We start from the raw sequence: 23,766 nt of genomic DNA on the forward strand, positions 1-23,766 counted from the left end.
AGAGAGAGGCTACGCTTTAGGATGGAAACGTGCTTTCACTCTCAAGCGCTCTCATTCTTTGCAGTTCTCTCTCGATTTTTTTCCAATTCTCTATATCAAAAAGGGTTTTCATGAAAGTATTCCTAATCTACAACTCGATGTCATCAGAGCATAAGAAACATAATATCCCTAGTTTTTTTTTGTTAAACTATGCCATTATTTCAAAGACAATTATTTTGTATTAAATGTATTTCAAACATATTTATTGACGTACCACTTAACTGACATAAAATTATAATTTACATGTATTTGGAGTATTTCTTTATTTTACAATGCCCATTACTTGAGAGTATGCCTACATTATGTTTTTTTATATCACTTACAAGGATTGTATAATCTCTGTACAATCTTTTAATAGAAGATATCTGAGGTGTACACTTGGAATAGTTCCACTTTAGCATAATCAAAAGTATATCTTTAGCTGGACTTCAGCTCTACTTCTATGCAATTAAAAGTACATTAAGCAACAAAGCAGACTTTAAACACACTAGTTTAGTATATCAAAAGCACAATTGCAGGGTTTTTTTTATTAAGTCCACAAATATGTAAATATAGTCATAGTATACTTAGTACATGAATGTATTTCAAATACATTTTAGTATTGCTTTTCACTATGAAATGTAATAAATTTAACTCATGTAGTAAAATAAGTTCAAAACATGCCTTTTAAAAATGGCTAAAGAACTCGAACAGCTGATATTTTTTACTCAGTTTATCATATAAATGTAGTACAATTTATAGTCTAAACTGTTTATAGTGATCTGAAATTTAACTCATAACTGTGTAAAATGTATTCTAAATACTACAAATAGTCAAAAAAAGAATTTGCGCATTGATGGCACAGGGCTGAAAAATGTAACGTTCAAAAAAAAGTGACTTGATTAAACAAACATTTAATTGCAGCATAGACCGGATTTGTAAGCTTCCATATAAAATATCACGTGATTATTTCATGACATTATATAAATGTCATGTACTTAATATGTTACATGCTTTTACCCATGCCCTAGTATTAAGACAATAATAGGAAACAGTCAGAAGGGGCTTAGGTTTGAATAGTTTATTCTTTAAAGCAGATCAGGGGATCAGGCCTGACCTTTTCGTGTGAACGACGAGACAAAACGGTAATGTACATCACACGCAAAAAACACAACGAACAGCTGGAGGATGTGACTAGTGCAATGGGAAGCGTGATGGAGCATCGTGGTGGGTTAGCAGGGTGATCACAGGTATGATGACTGGATAAGTGACGCTACGACCAAATCTAGAAGCAACTCCGACTTCTGGGTCTTGATTGGCCTGGTGTGGCCAATATTTGGTGCCTAGTTCGGTTCTCTTCACTGTGTGCTATCCTTTTCAGGTGCATTTTCTGGTTCAGGTGCTCAGAGCTTTTGAGTTCCACCTACGATCGCCGCTGCTCACTGATTCTGTCCATTTCAGAAATGGATCCAAGTTTCCCCTTTGCTGGATAAAGGTGAACTAACAGGAAGGAGGTAGAAAGGTAAAAGTGATGGGAAAGGGTAAAGGGAAAAAAAGGGTCTCTAGCTCTCAATACACTGCAGATTCTGCTTCAGGTCTGCTCAGGTGTGTCTCCGGGTGGCGTCTTTTCTTGGCAACAGTCGATAAACGGTGAGATCACAGATACAAACGGGTCTTCCGCGCAGAGACTTAACCTCCAGTCCTCAACTTTTCCTAGACAAAGACAAAAAAAACAGAGAACGCGTGTTAGGAGAAAAGCAAGAGATGCAGTGGCACGTTTTTCCGCAGCATTTGCATGCAAATTCACGAGGAGAAAGAGGGGCTCAAAGGGAAGAGGAGTGAATGTGAGCGCATGTGTGCATATTCTTGAGAGATGAACCACACGGCAAACCACGCTGGAAGTAAAAAAAAAAAAAAAAAAAAAGCCCCAACGCAACCAAACGTAAACATGCGCCTCTTTCTTCCCGTCAATACGCATCTCTCACAGGCTACTGCACCCGATAACAGGAAATAAGAATCCCTAGAGTGAGAGAAGGAGAGAGAATGGAAGGGAAGGAGAGAAGATAGACGGGCGTCACGGTCTGTCATCAAGACTAGAAAAAGGGAAGAAGCCATAGAGACCTTGTGAGAGAAAACAACAGATTTGTCCTTATTTGAACTCTCGTTAATTGCAGCTGCAACCGTTTTATACAGTCATATGTATTATCCAGCAAAACTGGATATTTAACATCTATTAAGAAAGCAAATGAGGATTGTTTTTTTTTTTTCACACTGTTCCTTTTCATACAATAGACAGTAAATGGGGGTCAACTTTCAAGCTGAAAAATACATGAAAGTCCATAACATGCTATAAAAACAGCCCACATGAATAGTGTGCTATATGCACAAATGTATGTGAAAAACATTAGGAAATAAAATCAATTTTATTTAGGTTTACATAAATACATATACACATATAAGGATGAAAGAGAGGCAAAATGGTTTGTTAATGGTGGGATTTGGAGCTTATAATAATAATATAATAATAATAATAATAATAATAATAATAATAATAAAAAAAAAAAAACTTGCTCAACAGCGGAGAAAATCATCTCTCTCACACTCGCTGTTTATTTGGAGTATGATTTCCTAACGCTAAAATTATGCAAAACGTTCTAGACTAGAGAAAAGCACTCGAACAGGTGGTGGCGTTTGTCCCAAACCTCTGAAGGACGCAAGTTTGAGTTGGCACAAACAGATGCTGCAGTCACAAACTCTTCCGCTCTCTCCGATAGAGTGGACGACAGTTAAGAGAAGAAGAGAGAGAAAGAGAGCGAGGGTGAGGAGTGTTTGACCACGCGTTAGGAATAAGAAAGAGCGAATGAGATCGCCGGCGATAAAGTAGTATTCATGGCGCTTTGAGAGGAAGAGGGCGTATACTTTATCTCTGGGCTCAGGGCACTATCGGCTCGGGGTTGTACCGTAGTCACTGCTTCACAACGTGATGGAAGAAGGAGAAGAAGGTCACAGCCAAAATATTATCAGTCCAGCAAAGATAAACCATGGAGTAATTACGTCCACAAAGCCACAGCCGTGACCGATCACCGTTGTTACCCTCTCTACTACTCCGGCTCTATCAGGGGAATTCATTCCTCTTCGGCTCTTTAGCAATGGTGACCGCTGATTAGAAGCCCTCTATCTAGATTCTTTCAATGGGACTTGTTTAAACAAATATACAGAGCCATCCGGTCCTTGTTCTCAGAAAGCGACAAAGATAAGATCCTGAGGGACTTCCAGATCCAGACAGACAAGCAAGGACTGGCCAGGTTATCAGACACTGTGATCTACAGTGGCGATAGATGGAAGTCAAATATGTCAGGGACTGAAGGAGAACCTACAATGTGTGGCGAGTCAAAGCCAAGTTGGCAGGTTGTCCAATCAAACTACAGTATTTTGGTGCAAAATGAACTTTTATTTTGTAGATTTATCTAAATTGGAGTGCTGCCAGCGTGGAAAGTCTGCTCGACACGTCCACATCCTTCAAAATCCAAACAAGGCAGAATGTTACACACCACACAAAGCTTTTTTTTTTTAATCTAATTTCCTTACGAACGCTATTTGATCTAATGCGCTATGACGCTATTATTTTATTTACAGCATACGAGATTGCAGTCTGAACTGAATTAAAAAATAAATAAAAGTCTGGGTTCTAATGTTAAGATGATGAATGCGCGACAAGTCTCTAAAGAGGAGTGATCATGTATATATATATATATTCAAAACACAGAACTCAACAAAATGAAAAACCACAGAACAACAAAACAAAACTAGATTTAAAAAAACAAAAACAAACAAACAAAATTTTATTTGGCTTGAGAAAGCCGGACCAGAGAGTTTAAAAAGTTGTAGTTTGATTGTTTTCAGTCTGAATTAGTTTTAAGTTTAAAGTAGTTTTACAAGTATAAGTCAATGCAGGCTGTCAGTCTGAGCACTTTTTACTTCAGATGTTATAGGAAATGTTTATGTTCTTTTTGGTCAGGATACGTGATATATTTAAATGGTCTACGCTGTACTGAAATGAAAAGCTTACCATGCATCATCTTGAATTAAAGCATGCTTGTACGGCATGTAGTCAGTTGTTTCTCAGAATAATTTGTGATGTGTATAATATGTTTAACGTCACGATTGACTCTCAAAGATCACGCAAATATACTGACTAGCATTACGGTCTACATGCAAAATGTCACGTATGCTAAATAATAAACTAACAAACTATAACAAAATGATGCATTTCCACGAGTAACTAACTCACGAATACATAAAAAGTGTTTTGCTGTAGTAAATGGTAGCTGTACAGCAAAACATAGATCTTCATATATTCAAAATGCACATATTTTGCTCTCAAAAATACACGAGTCGCATAAGCAGTTTAGCTATTTTGTTATCTGGCTGACGTTTTTTGGTCTTCCTGTGTGACTAATAAAAGTTTATTACACAGGTAACCTCTGTTCCTCGGAGCCGAGTCAATAAAATCATAAAATACCTCATGCCATTATTGGAATCCATATTAAATTTACCGAACGGCAATACTAAGAAGGCCTGCGTGCAAGAACATGCATATACGCAAACACAAAAACACGAAAACATTAGCGATGCTAAAGAAGTTACAGGTAAATCTGGCGCATACACAACAATGAATAAAACATCTCTTTATTTACATGATGTATTGCTTAAGTGCGGCAGAATTCACAGCGCTGCTTTAAACTAATACCCCGGAGGGCAACACTCTCTCGCTCTTGCTCCCCAAACTGTGCCGTTGTAAAAATCTAATGGAAAGACCCATCTGAATATAAATTGTGTTTGCATGGAATTGCTGGAGTGTGCGGAGGAGATTTTTCGGAGAGGGTCGGTCCAATGCTGCTTATTTTCATCCTTGCATTACGGGATCCGGACCACGGATGCTGCTATGGGGGATTGTGGGACGTCGCTATTTAAATGACACGTCCCTGTTCCCACTTACTTCATTTAACACACACTTAGGCCCGCACCAAGAACAGCAGCTGTCAGCTGGTATTATGGAAATGAGTCTTTCGTCTGAGCCTACAATTTAGAGTGAACTTAGTGGCGCCTGTAGCCAAGCGGAAAGTGAGAGAACACTGGGCAGAAGTTTGGATTTGCAAATGGAGTTGCGGGTCAGGCAGAGAGTGTGTTATTACGGGGCTTGGAGAGAACGCCGAGGCTGTTTCGCTGGTTCTTAATGCTGAGGGCTAAAGAGCAGCTGTGGATGCTAATTTGTACGCTGGGGTTGCTGGGAACTGGTAGAACATACGAAACAAAAGACTCGCGGGCTGGAATGTGTCCTAACGCAACCTTTTTTGACTTACATGAGTGAAGATTTAATTCAATTCTTCTACAACCTATTTTACATTTATATTAAAACATTAACATTTCATATTATGATCTAATGTCTCTCGTATTCTCTAAAATAATCTCAAACAGGAAAAAAAATATATATATATGGGTGAAGTTTCAATGTATCCTATGGTGTGAGAAAAAAACACTCAAACATATTATAATAATATAATATAAGATAAACCTATCATACTATTTGTAACTCTAATAATCAAGATATATTTGTGTGTTTTTTGTACACACACAGAGTTTTATTTTGAAAATTGATTTATAATATTAATATTTTAGATTCCAGTTTTTCTAGTTAAATTTTTAGATTTTAGTTTCTTACATGCCCTGTGTCAAATTTCATCTATTTTGAATAATGTATTAAAAAATAAACTTAGGGAAGAAAGTACAATTCTGTGTGTTAAAGAAAACAAAATGCGAACGCGCACACACACACACACACAGACACACACACACAACAAATATTTTGATCTGATTCAACTACAGTTATCTAATAGCGAAAAAAATCAGGCACTGACACAGACAGACTCTAATATTTACCTGTTTTGCACTGTTGACACACTGCATGTATAGAGAGGCGATGTTGGAGCACAGCAGAGTTTTTCCAGCATTTTCTCTGTAGCACTTCAGAATCTGCCCCTGAAGGTCGGTGCACACTGGACTAATTTCATATCGTCTGAGAGAGAGAGAGAGAGAGAGAGAGAGAGAGAGAGAGAGAGAGAGAGAGAGAGAGAGAACAAAAAAGTAAAAGAAGGAGAGAGTAAAAACAGAGGACAGATATATTTAGCAAATGAATGTGGTCATCCATCATAATTACATTATCCATTTTTAATAAACTGATCCTGTGGCAGTGACAAAGAGCTGTTAAAAGATATTCTTGCAGTGTTTTCACAAGTAAACATCAGATCAATCACTAATCAATAGTGTAATTGATTGGTGCAGAATTAGTTTGCAGAATAATTGCATGCTGAATCACAGAGCAGGAGGGCTAACGAGGTGCTGCTTCAAAACATTCATCAGCTGTAGAGGCCACACGTATTTAACCTAAATCAACATACGCCATAGGTTTATATAGAGCTGGTTACCGTTACGAACCTCAAGTCAAACATAATGCAATATTATTTTAGATTAATAAAAACACTACTTGCCTAATTTATTAATTCATTTATTTTTTTTTTTACTTTTTTTGACCTTCACATATGTCTCCACGTGGATTTTATCAGATTTAGTTAACTTCTTCTGACAGTTTTGTCCCCTAAGTACAGCTAAGTAAAGCCACCCACACTGCCACCCACCCACCCAGACAATTGAAAGAAGTATTAATCAGTGCAGCTTGTGTCCCTGATGTGTAGATTCTCCAGTGGCAAGATGCTGCTCCCTCACCGACACACACACACACACACACACACACACACACACACACACACACACACACACACACACACACACACACACACCTGTGCCTAAATCCACCAGCTGCACCATGTTTTCGAGCCCAACAGTCTGCACCAATAAATATATAGTCTGATTATGTTAGACAGCGTATATATACATATATATATATACACACACACACATAGATTATTTTTATATATATACATATATATAAATAATATACACTAGTGGCTACAAGTTTGCAAAATGCTATTCAGTTCTACAATATTACAATTTAAAATAATTGTTTGTTTTATAACATATTTTGATATATCTTTAAAATGTATTCCTGTTATGGTAAAACTTTTTTTGAATTTTGTGCTGAAGAAATGTTTATTATTACTATCAGTGTTGAATTTTTATTAAATCGGTTAAAATGTGTTATTATTTCAATCATTGATTTGATAAGCAAGTACCTTTCACAATCATAAAACAGTACCTAACAGTCTATATACTTACTGTTATATATGTATTTTTATTTAGGTTCCCTGTAAAGAATATTAGATTTCTCTTGATGATCTATAATTCATAATGTAGAAACAATGTGTGTATTCAACTGTAATGGTATTTTGGAAGAAACCACCACTGGGATACTTAGTAAGCAACATGAGAACTCAACTCGAGCTTTTTTTCAAAATGTATTTGCGAACATCCCAGAATAATCTGAATATTTTGACCCAGACAGCATTGAGTTTCCAGCTGAATTTTACAAGACCTTGCAGATCGCTATCAGCAACTCGTCCATCCTTCGAGGTCACGAAAAGAGCAAATTTTCAACCAAATACCATTCTCTGAATGAGATAGAGAGGATACAGCAGGCCGCACTGGCCATACAGACGAAGACCACCTGGTTCCCATGAAATCTGAGGCCCAACGTGGCCAAAAACCGAAACATCCTCGAAGGATTAGAACACGCACACACAAACTCTTCATTTGACAGGGGTGACCTTTGGGACAGCAAAAGGCAAAGAAAGGATTGGGGTGGGAGGGAGATGTTATCCTGCTCTATTCAGAGAGACACTCTTTTTAGATCAGACGTGGCCTAATCCACGCCGTCATTCATATTAGCAGCTCTGAAGGGCGGATGAATGAAGGAGTGAATGGCCGCCCGCTGTCAGTCACCATCTCAACTCTTTCGGTCCCGGAAGGACTGGGGATTCACCCTCTCTCTTTTCTTGTATCTCTCTGTCCTTTCCTCAATCTGTCCACTTAAATACACACAGCTGCTCTCTATCACACATCATCCCTCTTCTAGACTGTCACAGGAAAAAAAAAAACATCATAAAAGAGCAAAAAAGAAACACATTAGAGTTGAGAAATGGATAAAACAAGTACGTAATTTGGAGTAACAAAACAGTAGGGACCACCAGAGTTTAAAAATTATGTACAGTAGTTTTCTGTGGTCCATTTATACTTGAGACATTTGATTCACAAAGTCTCTTTTCAAAATGTAAGGGCTGTGGACAAAAAAGCATGATGTAAACATATATTATCTATCTGCACTTACTATGTTTGCATGTAAACATAAGTGACAGTTAAAAACCTAAAAAAATTGCAGAATTAGATACATAAAAATTGAATATAAATATACACTGCTGTTTAAAAGCCTGGGCCCAGTAGTGTTTTTTATTTATTAGATTTTTTTGGTAATTAAGAAATTAATAATTTTAGTCACCATGGACATGCTTAATTGATCCATAGTTACAGTGGAGATGAAACGATAAATACTTCTCTCGAGATTTCCGAAATGTTCACAGTATAAAAAAAAAAGAGCACTTTCCACAAAAAAAGCACAACTGTTTGATAATAATAATTCCATTGATAATAATACATTTTAAACCAAATCAGTATTTCGGAATAAAAAGATCAGCTAAAACCGTCAAACTCATCCCCTGTAGCACAAGCACTTCTGGATAATATTAGCTTAAAATATATGTAAAATATACTTCCGATATAGCTTATCATCACTGGCATACTCCAAATCTTGCATATTATACACAGCATGGACAGTGTGCAATTTAAGATAAAAAAAGGGAAAACAACATCAACTTTGTTATTAAAAACACATCATGTGAGTTTTTAACACTTCGCAGCATTATGAGCAAAATACCCACACGTCAACAATGGCACCTTCACCATCTTTTTTTTATTCCTCCCGTTCCCTCCCTCACTATCCACAGATCGGGCGTCAAAAAGCAGGACGGCTCTATAATATCAAAGGCGTGTATATATTTATTTATGTCCCCGCGTAAATCCCTCCGTCCAGCTGAAATGGTTTTTGGAAGAAAAGAAGTAGATGCGGCTCATAAATCACAGCGAGCAGGCGCTTGGACGACTGTGACACCGAGGGCTGAGAGAGACACACAGATATGAGATGCTTTATCACAGAAAAAGAGCTTCTGAAAGAAAGGCAGAAAAAGGATGAAAAGAGTCTGCGCTCTAAATTATCCCATGCTTCCGCAACCTTCCTTTTAACCTACACTAGCACGTGAAGGACTTCCTATAGGTGTGCAGGTCTGTAGGGGGTTTGCTGACAAAAAAAAAAAACAAAAAAAAAAAAAAAAAAAACAGTTCGGCCGCTAAGGACAAAAGGCACAAAGACGCTCTTCCTGCAGCATTCAGCTTATTAAAATACCAGCACTCATTTCTCAAACAGTCTTAATTCTCGCAAATCAAGACTAATGAAATATCAGTCCAGTGTTTTACAGTGGGCCCGGATGAACTGGGATCTCTCTCTTAACAGACATGTGACTATCCGTCATCATTATGAGCACTCGCAGTCTCGCTGGGGTTAAGAGGTTAAGCGTCCACTTCTGAAAAAACCACATGTATGTTCATTTAGGAACTGACGGCGTGTGTGACAGGCGGACAGAAATCAAAACAAATGAAGCAGTTATCAAGAAAAATGATAAGCGCTCATTTTCGGCGTTTTTTAAAACGCGATCCATCGGCAAAGACGAGAGGCCAGGGGCTCCGAAACCGGCTTGCGTCGTCTCATTACCTGTCGAGATGGAAGGAAAAGGTGGAATTGGGGGGAAAAAAAAAGAAGAAGAGGTTTTTGGATGAAGAAGATGAGCAGAGGTCTGATAACAGGGTGAGAAAGGCAAAACAAAAAGATGAAGGGGTGGGAGGGAAGATAAGAGAATGATATATAGGTAATCCCAGACGCGGTAAAGATGCAGCGGAGCTAAAAGTGGCCAGCTACGAGTCTGGAGAGACACTTTTGAAGATGATGAGGGTTTGATAACCTGTGGCAGAACCAGACATAACTGTGTGTGTGTGTGGAGCTTTTCTTGTTGAGTGAAAGGCCATTTACTCTATGCTGATATTCTTCGGCATTAAGCCTTAGAATGACCTCTTTTAAAACCGAACACTTAGCTTAAATATTGTGGCTGGTCTACTGCCGTTCACTTATATTTCGTTGTAATAGCTATAATTGTGTTCTCCGAGACAGGTCAAGCTGTGCTTCAATAGGCAGTCAAACTTCATGGCCTTTTAAGAGGAGTTATTTCTTCTAAAGAGCAGCCTATTACAGTCCGAGATCTTGCCGTGTATGATGAGTTTTTTCCAAGGAGACCAGAACGAATGCCAACACAATCACGTACAGGGTCGGATGTCATCTCTATGAATGTATGCAAACGCAAGTGATAGGGATACACAATATATCTGGATCAGTTATCAGTTGATATTAAGACTTTTTTACATTTGATATCAGATATTCAATTGTGCATGCTTATTTCTTGTACTTTAAAATATATTCCTGTAAATTTTGTACTCTGTAAAAATATACAATTTAATAACACTGTCAAACACTGTATATACACTCTGTAATACAAAATGTCATAACAATAATAATAATAATAATAGATAAAAAGAAGGAGAATGAGTAGTAAATACTGAAAAATCATTTATAAAAATCATTTGTTATAAATAAATTTTAGTATTGCAGTACTAAATTGTAGTATTTACAGAGTTCAGTATGTAGTGTTTTTTACTTAGACAATACATTTAAAAAAATGTCAATTGTAGAAATGTATTTAATTTAAATATAATAAATTATATTTTATTATTAAATATAATAATTATTCAATATATTATATTTGTACTACTGGATTTTAATATCTGATTATTTTGTAGAAATTTGTAACATGTCATTGTTATAAAATTATATTTTTTTTCGAAAAAATGAAATATACATAAGTATAGATATGGATGCTTTTAATGAATAGTTCAAACAAGTATGGGCCTTAGTCCATTGTTTGAACTATTCATTAAAAGCATACTGATGATCGCCTTAAACTGTGGTGTAGAGCATTGGGACACTAATTCCAACAAGTGCCCTTTGACCCAAACAGGACACGTTAATGGGTGACTAAACTGGGTGAGCAGGGACATCTAAACCCATTCAGAAAACAGAAGATAGCAGAACATAGGGAGAGGTCAACGCTGTGAAACTGTTTTGGTGTGACAGAGTATGGCAACCCCCTGGGGACACAAGACAAACACACAGAGTGCATGCTTAAACACAGCATCACAGGAATGAGGCAAAGGTCAGCGCTGACAGGTGGCTGGAGAAAACATCAGACTCTTCCACTCGAGCATTTATCTGTAATTCATCCAGCAACCGCGGCTGCGTAGCTTGACAGGATGTGTGTGTGCATAAGTCTGTGAGAAACAGAGTGTGTGTGTGTGTTTATGAACAGTATTAAATGCATTCTTTTGTGTGTGAATGTGTACATATAAACAAGCTTAACGCTAACCCTAACCCCAAACTTTGACTGCTTCACAACTTATGTGTGTGTTTAAATACATCATTAACAAAATATCTGTACAGTAAATGTCACTACCTGGATTTTTCAAGCGCTAATTTGGTTGAAAAATGTGTGATTGTTGCCATTCCTGTGAATTACTGAGATGCCTGTCAACAGAAAAGGACTAAAAGGTGAATTAATATCCGAATACAGCTGCAGCGTATGCCATACTTCAAACATACCATCAACATTTCTATTAGCCAATCATAGCCCTAGCTGTACCCATTGTCTTTAAATCCAACCCCTATATTCCTAACCCTGACCCCCATTTCTCAACCATTTCCAATCCAGCCCAAACCCCTCCTAAATGTTTACCCTAAATCTATTTTTCAACACCTAACCTCTTGATATCTTAATCCTCACTTAACCTTGACCTCAAAACCCATCCCTCAACTCTAAATCTTAAACTCCACTTTACTACACCCATCTTACCGGTTCAAATTCTTAACCTTAAACCATATATCTAGTCCACTGGTTGATAAATGTCATTCCAACCCTAACCTACCACTTTGTAGCCGTATTTCAAGACGCAAGTTCTGATTGGCTTACTAATGGTTGTGAACAATAATCACAACCACTACAATTCAAAACTCGGCTGAGTGATGCTTCCGTTTAGATCACTAAACTCTACTTTGTTTGTTGATGTTTTCATATCATCGTCTACAATGATGACCAAACACATGCGCATGGTTGCAAACAACAGGAAATATTGTATTCGTGTAACGGCGAAGCTCTGATTCGGGGATTTGAACTCTTGATAACTGGCAACCGATGTGTAGAGCAGTCCTCAATGCCATTGTGCCTCCTTTTTTGATGGAAATAAAAAGAAGTCATAGTTACCGTTTGATGACCTTATTATCACCGCTTCTTTGTCTCATCTTAATCATGGGGAAAAAAGCATGTCAGCGAGCATTTTTTTACCAAAGTCTTTGTTAACAAAATTTGGACTAATTCCCTGCTATTCCATTTCAACATTCCATTCCATTAAAACCAATATTTTGGAGATAAACGTTTATATATAAATTTGACCAGTGCTTAAAGCTTAAAATAAATTCATGGCAAAAGTTCACGGCATTGCCCTCTTATTATGCACAACATAAAGACAAAAAAGGTAAAAAAAGGTAAAAATAAATAAATAAAACAAATCAAATGGGTATGTTATTATATAAAGCAATTGTACCAGACTGATTTTTCAGAAGCCAAACCGGCATGAACATCAAAAGCTTACAGCTAATAAGACGTTGAAGAGACAACCATTAACAACTTCAAGCAAAAGATTATCATATCAAACTCATGTTAATTCCATCGTTTATGCAGATTTAGACCTCCATCTCTAGGGCAGTTTCAACTTTCAGAAAATCAAAAGGCTCAGACAAAATATACTTCATTCTTATTACCCAACCCAATTCCTGATAGGATCTTATCACCAGTTTTCCCTTTAGAGAGCGAATAATGTTGGAATATCCATTTGGGAAAAGCAATACAGATAGATGTGTTTCTAATGTACAAACTAAACACACACACACACACACACCTGTGGCCCATCATTCATAGCTTACAGAGACTTTGCAGTTTCTTTTCGTCTTTCTCACGCACACGCAGTTAAACCTCATTATTCTCGCAGTCAGTAAAGCTTGCGTCTTTCCTCGTGTAACATAAGACCCTGAAGACATTTCATTACATACAAAAACCCCTCTCACAAGCTCTCCTCCCTCCATCATGTAATCCAATCACAGCGCTGCTAATGCACCTCTCTAATGCAATCAGCCAATCAGAGCATTCACTGCGGCCTCGCTGGTCACATGACACTCCGACCCAGGCCTGTGCGAAGAACCATGTCAGGCTAATGCTATTTTAATGCATTTCTTAATGCAATTTAGCATTAGCTGCGCAACCTCCCTCCTCCCGACTCAGATTCTGCCCCACTGGACACCACAAATCAATTTCTGACATTTCTAAAGAGACGATGATCCCTGTGTTGGCACTGAGGAAGAGGAATAATGACAGCCTAATGCGATTTGTGAGCGCAGGCTAGTCCTTAAACAGGCTGGCCTCCCTTCACTTCCCCTTAACCAACATGCATTACTATTGGGGCTAATAGGCCACATTAAGACATATGGAGCCAAAACGTCCTATAATTGTGGAGCTCTTCAGTTACATATTTCCAGCTACAGTAGCTTAATGGCCAAGACTTCACATTCATGACAAGACTGGACGTTGTCAAAATATATGAGAGAAACATCTTTAGTGTGTCTCCGGATTGAGTAATCCACGATTGCATGCGTGTTTGTAGATATAAAGGGATATGAAAAAAACTTTGTCATTGCACTATGGGACGTTCTGAGCTCGATTCCAGGCTCGAGGACCATTCCTGATCACACCCCGCCTCTTTTTCTCAGACCTTCCTTTCTGTCAGATCTAAACTGTCACATCATAATAAAACCAAAATCAAAAAATAAAGCTACCATAAAGCCAGAAATATATGATTGGGTTCAATCCCAAGGCTGGGCGACTCAAGGGCATTCACAGAGTTGTCTATTAGCTGTGTGTTTAGGGTCACTGTCCTGTTAGAAGGGGATTCTTCTGCCCGGTCAGAGTTTCTGAATGCACTGGACTGGGTTTCATTTTAAGCTATCTCTATATTTTCCTTCTACTCATTAGGCTGCTACCAGCACACTTTACTTTTGGGATGGTACTCTACAGGTTATGAGCAGAGCTGGTTTCCTTCAAACATGATGCATAGAATCAAAGTTAATCAGAACAGAGAATCTTGCATCTCAGAGCCTGAGTGACCTTATGGTGCTTTTTTTGCAAAATCCAAGTGTGTTTTCATGTGTCTTAACTGAGGAGAGGATTGAGTCTTACCACACTGCCATAAAGCCCAAACTGATCAAATGTTGCAGTGATGTTTGTCCTTCTGTAGATTTCTTCTGCTTCATGAAGCTCTACTAGAGTGACCATCAGGTTCTTGGTCACCCCTCTAACCAAATCCTTTCTCCATCGGTTGCTCAGGAGGCCAGAAGGCTAGATAAAGAGTCCTGGTTGTTTCAAAATTCTTCCATTAAGGTTTACAAAGACTACATGCTTCTGTGACCCTTCAGTGAAGCAGAATATTTTTCTGAGTTTCAACTGTCCCAGATAAGGTTATGAATACTTATCCAATGGAATCATTTTAGTTTTTTTTATTTGTAATAGAGAGTGTAGATTGATGTGAAAAAAAGTATTTTAACACAAGGCAGCAACATAAAAAACTGATGTATGTACACACACACATATATACATTTTTGAAATAAAATAAAATAATACCTGTTGTGCTATAATCATAAAGACCAACATAGACCAAGCTTTTTAAATCAATGAACGAAAGCATGAGTAATACCTATATTTGAACTATACTGTGTTATTCTGAACTTACTTAAACTTGGCGTTGACCTCGTCTGCTGCCTTGTGATAGTTTTCATTTGTAACCTTGTAGAACTGGCCACTCTGAGGAAGAGAAAGATAGAGAAGATGTGTGTCAAAAAAGCTTTTGTAAGTACATCCTTATTCCCTCCTTGTTGTCTCCTACAGTATGAACCAAGATAAGAGAACATTAATAGACACAAAAAGCTCAAAAACAGCAGCAGGTTTAACCCTACTGAGTCTCAACCTTTCTTTGCTAAAAGTACGAGAGAGAAAGAGCGAGAGAGAGAGAGCGAGAGTGAAAGAGAGAGATAGAATTTTAGTTAAAATATAAATTAAACATTTTTTGTTGTCCACAGCACAAAGAGTTTTAGCATGTTTTCATATTTCAAAGATGGGAGGAAATCAGAGAAAAAGTGTCAACAAAGATGAAAAGGTCATCACACTAACAGATGATGGCAATCTAAAACCTTATGACGTTCTTAGTGAAGTGTGTCAAGAGTAGGTGGGCAAAAAAAAACAAAAAAACCTTACAACCTGGAATGGATCTTGATAAAGCGTTCAGGTCGACGATTCGAAAAGATAACTGACATTTCAAAGAAAATGGGCAGAATGTCAGATGTATGACTGAATTTGAGGATGTGACAACAAAAACTTGCTCAAGCTACAACCATAAAAAGAGCTCTCAATCACAGCCAGACAGGTTCATCTCACATTCACTGTCTCACACACACAATCAATACAAATGAAAGGCTACAACCATAAGGATCAATAATTATATTTTAGGCTTTTAGTGAAGCTACTGTATAGCTTCTGATGGACTGCACGTCAAGTAGAAATCATTTGTCTAGTGGCTATCAGAGATGTGTTACGAGTCCAAAATCAGCTTCCGGTCAAACATACCAACAGTTGTTAGAGAGATAATTTACCATAAAGAACCATTAACAATATTTACTGGTCAGAAAAAAAAGTATTAGAATTTTTTTTTTTTTTAATTTACTGTATTATTAATATATATTTAAATAATGATATTTAAACAAAAAAAGTATAAACAATGAAAAAGCTCAATTTTGTATAAAAATTAATGAAATAAAAACAAAACATTTGGCAAAAGGCAAAACATTTGGTCCTTGCTTGAAGGTGTGGGTTTGGACCCTTTACATGTAGGGATATAGGAAGCAAATAACGGTATAAAATAATGTTTTATTTCCTCCTGAGTGGATGTTGACAAGTCTGCCATCAAGCCTGTTTTTGGAATAACAGCTCTGAGATTCAAAGATGAGTTCAGGTACAAGCTTTACTCAGAGGGGCCTAAAATAAGGGAACAACAGCAATAATTTTAAGAGCATGTTGTGATGATGCAGATCTGATGGGAGGAGTCAGTAGTAATCAGGGTTACACACTAAAAAGGCGCTGGGCTGCACTGAAATTGATTATGTGGAAAGTGAGCTGGACCTACAAACACATGCTTTAAAACCCCATGACCTGAGCGATGGTGTAATTTGGGAGGTCTGCCATTTCCCTTGATTAATGACAGAGTGGGATAGGTGCTGATTTTGATTTCAGAGTTGGGCCACACTGATTTAAGGCCCCTCCATCAATCTAAAAGCAAACGTTTACCACCCACATGCTCTCTCGCGAAACTCTAAACCCTCATCTTCATCCACCACAGCCAGAGTAGACTGTAATCAGATTATGATTACAAAAGCTGATTCTACACATCTTTGCAATAGTTTTCAAACTTGTACAAAATACATTTTTCAAGCTATAAATTTCCATTGACATTTCACAACCTCAAATAACTTCTGTCCTAAAAAAGCAAATAGTATTTTTAAAAGGCTGAATGCAGTCATAGTTTTTTTGCATAGTATATATGATGAGTTAGACCACATGTGGCGCAACTATGGTATATGATGTTATAATATTGCAGTTATACGACCCTGACATTTTCAGAGTCAAAATAGCCTCATGATTTGAGGTCTCATTCATAGCCTTAGCAAGCACTACTGAAGAATCTAGTCCTTTACCTGTTCAACAAAGCAGCTGTCAGACTCCTTTATCACCTTCTGTTTACAGGCATCTAAAAATAAAATTTTATTTAATCTGGTGCACACAAGGGTATTATGGACTAATGAAAGAACCTCCTAAAAGCTTCTCCAGCCACTGAGGGTGCATATAGGTGGTGTTTTGAGAAACAACCCCATGTTCAAATTAAATCTCACAAGACTTTATAATGAGAGATCTGAGCAGTGGTGCTGTAATCAGCAGGCTGTGTTATCTCTCACAGACCAGAGAGGATGTGGAGGAAAACCCCTGCTGAGACAGCCATTATGGCTCAACAGCAAGGCGGCCATATTGGCTCCGCAGTGCACCGGCGGAGGCGCGAGACTGAGTTTTAACAAATCAAAGCTGGCGACTGCAAACAGGGAAGGAAAGCAGAACAGAGGCCTGTGGAGTCAATCCGTCCATCACTGCCTTGTACTGCGGGAGGCTGTGAAACAAAACAGATGAGTAGAAATGTCGCAAACAAGCACAAACGCTGTAATTCAACTGCATTACGCCAAACATCCAGTCCAAGCACGGAAAACAATTTTAGAGTGGCATTTCAACTCATATGGGTTCGGAACGACATGATGGTGAACGAATGATAATACATTTTTAAGTATTCAAATTTTTACTATGCTTGTGGCTGTCTGGAAGTAAAAACTAGGGGACGTGAGTGTTAACGCAAAGCTCAAGCTGTGTCTCTCGACTAGATAAAACTCGGCTAATTAAATTAACGAGGCCTCGTGCAGAGACAGACGCTGTCCCTTTCCAGTGTCTCGTCTACAGTGAGGAAGAGATAATGACCACACACTGATCTCAAATAAAACAACACACACGCTTTTCACTTAACAATGCTGTCAGTAAGCACTGGAAACAGAAAGACAGAGTGTTACATGCAGAAAAGAGAGATTTACATTCAAATCCACGTCTAGCTTCACTACGGGTTACTACGACCACATCGTATAGTGTTGCTAGGTAACAGCTCTTGGGAGTCTGCATCAAACCTTTGAATGAAGAGTAAGTTGTAAGCAAAAGTTATGTGACTTTTTCTGATGTGCGAATCAAGTGACCAGTAAGAATTTCAGACGGGTTATGTTGTGCTCATCAAAATGTAATGCAAATGGAATTTATTGACAAAAAAAAAACAACATTCTGATCATTCCATTATTCATTATTTTTTATCAATTTATACTACTACTACTACTACTACTACTACTACTACTACTACTACTACTACTACAACATTAATCTTTTTTTTTATGACAAAAATCAAATAATCCTGTTCGCTTAATGATGTGCAGATGGGGAAATAAATTGGTCAATCAATTATTACTACAACTACTACGAATAATAATAACAATTACGAACACAATAAACAAATCAATTATTTTATCTATCACCAGAAATTACATACTTCCCAAATTGGAAAAAGTAATATGCGAATATTACGGATTAAAAAAAGCGTACAACTTTTTTTTTACCAAATATAACAACACTGAGCTGCAATGGCGATTTTATCACTGACTGGAAAAAAAAGGAAGCAATGTTAAAAAGGAAAAAAAAAAAAAAAATCTTTCTAATTCTGAAAAGGCAAGCATACAGCCAAAGCCACTTCAGTCAAGTGCCCTTGAGGTCATTTATATTCCATCGATCAGGCTAAAAACACTGTATTAGCAGCTTTCTTCAACACCTCAGAGAAAGACACAAAACTGCTAATAATTCAATTGAGGATAACACCCCACCCCCCGAAAAGAACTAGTGAAGAAAAACCGCTCAGTTGAAGTATGAGATTGTTTTACAGAGAGCATTGAGTGAAAATCTGCGGCGAATATATACGTACAGTACATATATAGATATTGTTTCAGAGGCAATTTGAGTGGCCGCAACAATAAGTAGGCTGGAGGTGGCAGGCGTCGTCTCAGAGCTGTGATGGGCTGTCACACACAAGCCACTGATAAACGAGCAAACCCAATTGAAAGAGACATGTAATATATATCAGCGTTTTATTCTCTTCTTTCTTTCTATCTCTCATTCTACTGATACTGTTACAGTCCAAAAGCTGGGGAAAACTGCAGTGGAGAGGAGAGACCAAGAGGAAACTGTAAAAACGAAAACACCTTAATATTACGGTGTATGTATTCAGAATCAATCCACTGCTTCACGGAATTATTTGATAAGTTGCTACAGATTCCTTTTTTTTTTCTCTCTCGTTTTTTTTGTTACTTTTTAGATTCTGAATAATATACTGGTTGATCTTTTTCATGCAATTACAACAAATGGACTCAAAAAGGAAAGCAAGCACCACTTTAAAATTGGTCCATATGACTCATTCATCACTACAGTACAAATCATCTGAAACTTTGCATGAAAAAAAGATGAAAATGTAAGCAATTGTTTACTGACTATATTGATATCTGGTAGCAATTTAGCAATTACAGAGCAAGTCTGACTTATGAATTAATTAATTTTTTTTAATCTGGTTCACAAAATTCAGTGATTCAGTCACGAAACATTGAATAATAAAAAAAACTAGTTAAAGAGACAACTTTTTTTTAACTAAAGATAAATAAATTACATTTTATTAATTATTTTTTATAAAAAGGTAGCAAGTCAACCTTTTCAGTAAATAATACAATTAAATTTATGCCTATTTATTTTCATTGTTTTATTTTGTATTATTAAATGAAATAATTTTTTAGTGATTCTATTTAAAAATGTTCTATATTATTATTATTATTATTACTATTATCATTACATCCTTTAATTCATTTGTGTATGATTATTCTTGTATATAGACTAGGACTAGGATACAGTCATTACAGCCTTGTGTAAAACCCAGAGCATTTATTATTTAAGATTTCTAACCAACCATCGTGATTCACCAATCCATTGGGTTCAGACACACTAGAGTCCAGCTGAGTGTCTCTCTCAGAAGGGTTGAGGACTGTGCATGTGTTTGTGTATATGTTGACACAGTGCCGGGAATATTGAACAGAGATCGTTAAGTGATTGATGAAGCTCCGGGCGATCAATAACACCTCCGCATGCAGAGTTGAAATGGTCTGAGAGCTGTCCTTGTAAAGAGACAGAGAGACTGAACTAAAGCTAGTTGCAGCGTGCAAGATCAGCTAGTTTCATGGACACAGGATGAGTCTAATGACGGACTTAATAGGAGCTTTAAAAGAATATTCTGGGTTATTTTCTAACCTAATGTCTATGGACTGCATTTGTGGCATGCTGTCGATAACCACAGACTCATCCTTTTATTGCGTGCAAACAAACACACAAGACAGTTACAGTAAATCAATCATAATGGAAGCTTTTGAGCAGCTTTTTGGACTAGATTGGTCCAGATCAGCACTGATTATACATTGCATTTAGACAACAACATGTACTGTAATGTAATTGTGCTAAAGGCAGGTGCTGTGCTAGTTTGATGCAATCATCTTTTTGGTTGTTTCTTGAACCAAAATATGAATGCATGAATTAATATATATATGATAAAATATTAAGTCATATACAGACACACACAAACACATACAGATATATATACACATTTACAAACATATATACATATACATATATGTATATATGTATGTATATGTATGTGTATAAAATAGAAAAACATGTAATGTTCAGAAATCTAACAAAATATTTTTGCCTTTTTATTTTCATTTTAAAAAAAAAAAATAATCCTGGAAGTTAGCATACTTGTTTACAAATTGGCTGTTATCTAGATATTTGCTCATTTTAATCATTTCAAATCAAGCTATCAAATTCTTCACAAACTGTGTGAACACATGACGTGCTAGGAACCAAATTAGGCTTAACATGAACCGGACATTACATTAAAAAAATAAATAAAATAATCATAGTACATTAATAGCATTTTAGGAAATAAAAAAATATATATAGATAAATAAAAAAAAAAAAAAAAAAAGCAAACTGCGTGATATAATGTATGTCCAAATAATGTTCCTAATGCATGAATTTGTAAATGTCATAATTGTTAAAACAAAAAAAAACTAAATAAATGAGTGTTTTAAGAATGTTCTTAATTTTCTAACAATCATTTTAAATATTTTTCAAAAAAGAATTCTTAAGCCCACATTTGCTGAAAAATCCATTTTTTCAATAGTGTTTTTTGCTGATACTAAAGTAGGGAAATTGCAGATTAAATGAGCTGAATGAGTGCCAAGAGATATGGTAGCAAAGGGCTAAGCTGCCGAAACACCTATGGACACAACCTGCACTACCACAAAGGGGTCATCACCACAGATCGACCGTTTCTGCACAGTTCCACCCCCCCTTCTGGGAGCTTAGTATGTGCATGCCCGTTTGAGGACGGAGAGGTGGACGCCTCCCATCCCAGAGGCTCAGAGGAGGATCTGACCAAGAGCTGCAGGAGGGTGTCAGTTTGAGGACACAACAAATGAGCGAGCAAGGTTGCCGAGGGGCCTCTGCTACACATTACAGATCAAGACAGCCTGCCTCACCATGGTATTGTAGAGCAAGACAGTCTGTCTCACCTCTGCCTCTATGTAACACAGGACAGGCTGCCTCACATTCTGCCTCTACAGCCGAGGACAGCTCATCTCACATTCTGCACCGCGCATTAGTGAGCTGCTGTCAAGCATTACGGTTATCATATCATGTTAGTGATAATGCAGCGCTTTAGTGTTCGTCGCTATATATTCAGGAATTGTGGATAATGTAAGTGCAAATGTGTAGGTCATACTCTTTCCTTCAGCTTGGCCACTTGCTCTCTGTAGAAGGCATCCTGTTTCCGGAGCTCTTTGTCTCTCTCCTCCAACTGTCTAGCCTGTGAAAAACACATAAAAACTGGATTCAGTACAAATACAGTGTGGAGAAAAGTTTCTAGCATCTGTGGAACACAGCAAGAGATATTTAGTGTGGTGTTCAAACTGCTCTTTTCCATACAATTATAGCAAATGGTGACAAAAGGTATTTTAAAAATAATTTAAGAGTTTACAATAAGGCTTGTTCGCTATATTAAAAGCTTCTGAAATCATTTTAGGAATATTTTAGATGAAGAACAGAGAAAATGGATGTAAATAAATGTAATAAATGTTATTTATAATGCACCTTTCTTATAATCAGAGTGTATTGTTTGTTGTTTCATCCTTGTTTCAGATCTTTAATCAAAGTATAAAAATCATAAAAATATTGGTGCAATTTCCATTATCACCAAAACATTTTTTTTCTTCCAAAAGTATATGTGTGTTATTTCTAAGTGGTAAATTAGTTAAAAAGTGTAAAAATATCATTTAATTCCATAACATCTCAATATTCCCACCACAAAATGCTATTAAACATGTGTATTAAATAATGGACATCTATATTACTCAAAGTGCTGCAAACCTAATATAAAACGTGCAAAAACAAGCAAATATAGAAAAAAATTTATCTGGACACAACATATTTCAATATATGCAGACTCATTTTGAGATCAACAGTGAAATATGACTTAAATATGTTTTTCCTCACTAAAAAGGGTTATTGCATGACTTCAGAGTGCAACATATGCAAAGCACTTGCATGGTGCTTTAAATCATTTTGGTCTCCATAACTTTTATCGTATGGAAAATATTTAAATTTCTCCTTTTGTGCTCCGTGAAAAAGGAAGAAAAGAAAGTCAGGTCTGTAACAACATAAGGCAGAATAAGTGATGACGGAGTGTAAAATTTGGGGTCAGCTAATAACATAACTTGTGTATATTTCTTCAGCCACAATTATAACCAAGTCCTGACACATAGCAGCACTGTGGACTTTCTTAGCAGCAGCACATTAGATGCAGTAGAGTCATTATGGCCTCAGGCAGCTGGTATTGTGAAAGATGACACAGACCTTTGATTATTCCAAGGGCATCGGTTCATGACAGGGTTCATGTGGGAATGTTCACTAAAACATCTCAGTGTGTTAGAGGCTTAGCGCGTGTGTGGATGTAAGAGACAAAGCGATAACATCAGCGGTTTAAGAATAGAGAATCTTTATGGTTTTCTCCATGATTCTCTGTCCTATCGCACATGCCTCTCTCTCCCCCTCCGTCACTCCTGACCTTCAGCTACTGGAAATGACCCTCACTCATTTATAACGCATTCGGAGAGGAGATATACTGACAACCATGTTTACTGATTTTAAGATTTTTATTTATGGCCTTTTTGCATTTAGAACATTAGAACATTTAGAATAGAATTTAGGATTTTTTCGATTATATGTACCAAAAAAGTCTTTTGACATGATATATGAGTGTGTGCTGTGTATATTTATTATTTTTATATACATTTATTTACATGCATGTATATAAAAAAAAATTTGTTTACATTTACGTGTGATATAATTTATATAAACGTATACATGTAAATAGATGTAAATATCTATTATAAAAATATGCTATATATCTTTTTTTTTAAATGAAAGATCAAATGGAATAACAAATTTAGCAAAGGTATTATATATAAATATATATAATAAATAATATTTCAATAACAAAAAATAAACTTAAAATTCTGGTGTTTTTTTCCTGTAAACAACGAGTGAGTAACAATTATAGAGAATTATGTCGTGCTGGTCATATTAAGCATATGCTAACATGTAGTAGTGTAGATGAGGCATTAAGCCAAAGTTCTGAGAT

At 36.8% G+C, this 23,766-nt stretch overlaps 1 protein-coding gene across 6 annotated transcripts in view; it reads right to left on the bottom strand.

Annotated features, from left to right (window-relative positions):
• Nucleotides 1-1,084: 1,084 nt before the first annotated feature.
• chchd3a (coiled-coil-helix-coiled-coil-helix domain containing 3a) overlaps nucleotides 1,085-23,766 on the bottom strand; it is a 55,651-nt gene continuing 32,969 nt past the window's right edge. For all 6 annotated transcript variants that reach the window (XM_043236859.1, XM_043236858.1, XM_043236857.1 and 3 more), the window contains 4 exons: nucleotides 21,850-21,933; nucleotides 15,079-15,149; nucleotides 5,959-6,094; nucleotides 1,085-1,731 (listed from right to left, as the gene is read on the bottom strand). In XM_043236859.1, the coding sequence (XP_043092794.1) occupies nucleotides 1,708-1,731; nucleotides 5,959-6,094; nucleotides 15,079-15,149; nucleotides 21,850-21,933 (315 nt within the window). In that variant the 3' untranslated portion in view covers nucleotides 1,085-1,707. The remainder of the gene's footprint in view (nucleotides 1,732-5,958; nucleotides 6,095-15,078; nucleotides 15,150-21,849; nucleotides 21,934-23,766) is intronic.

This window comes from Puntigrus tetrazona, chromosome 4 (genome assembly GCF_018831695.1).
Source record: "Puntigrus tetrazona isolate hp1 chromosome 4, ASM1883169v1, whole genome shotgun sequence".
Lineage (NCBI taxonomy): Eukaryota > Metazoa > Chordata > Actinopteri > Cypriniformes > Cyprinidae > Puntigrus > Puntigrus tetrazona.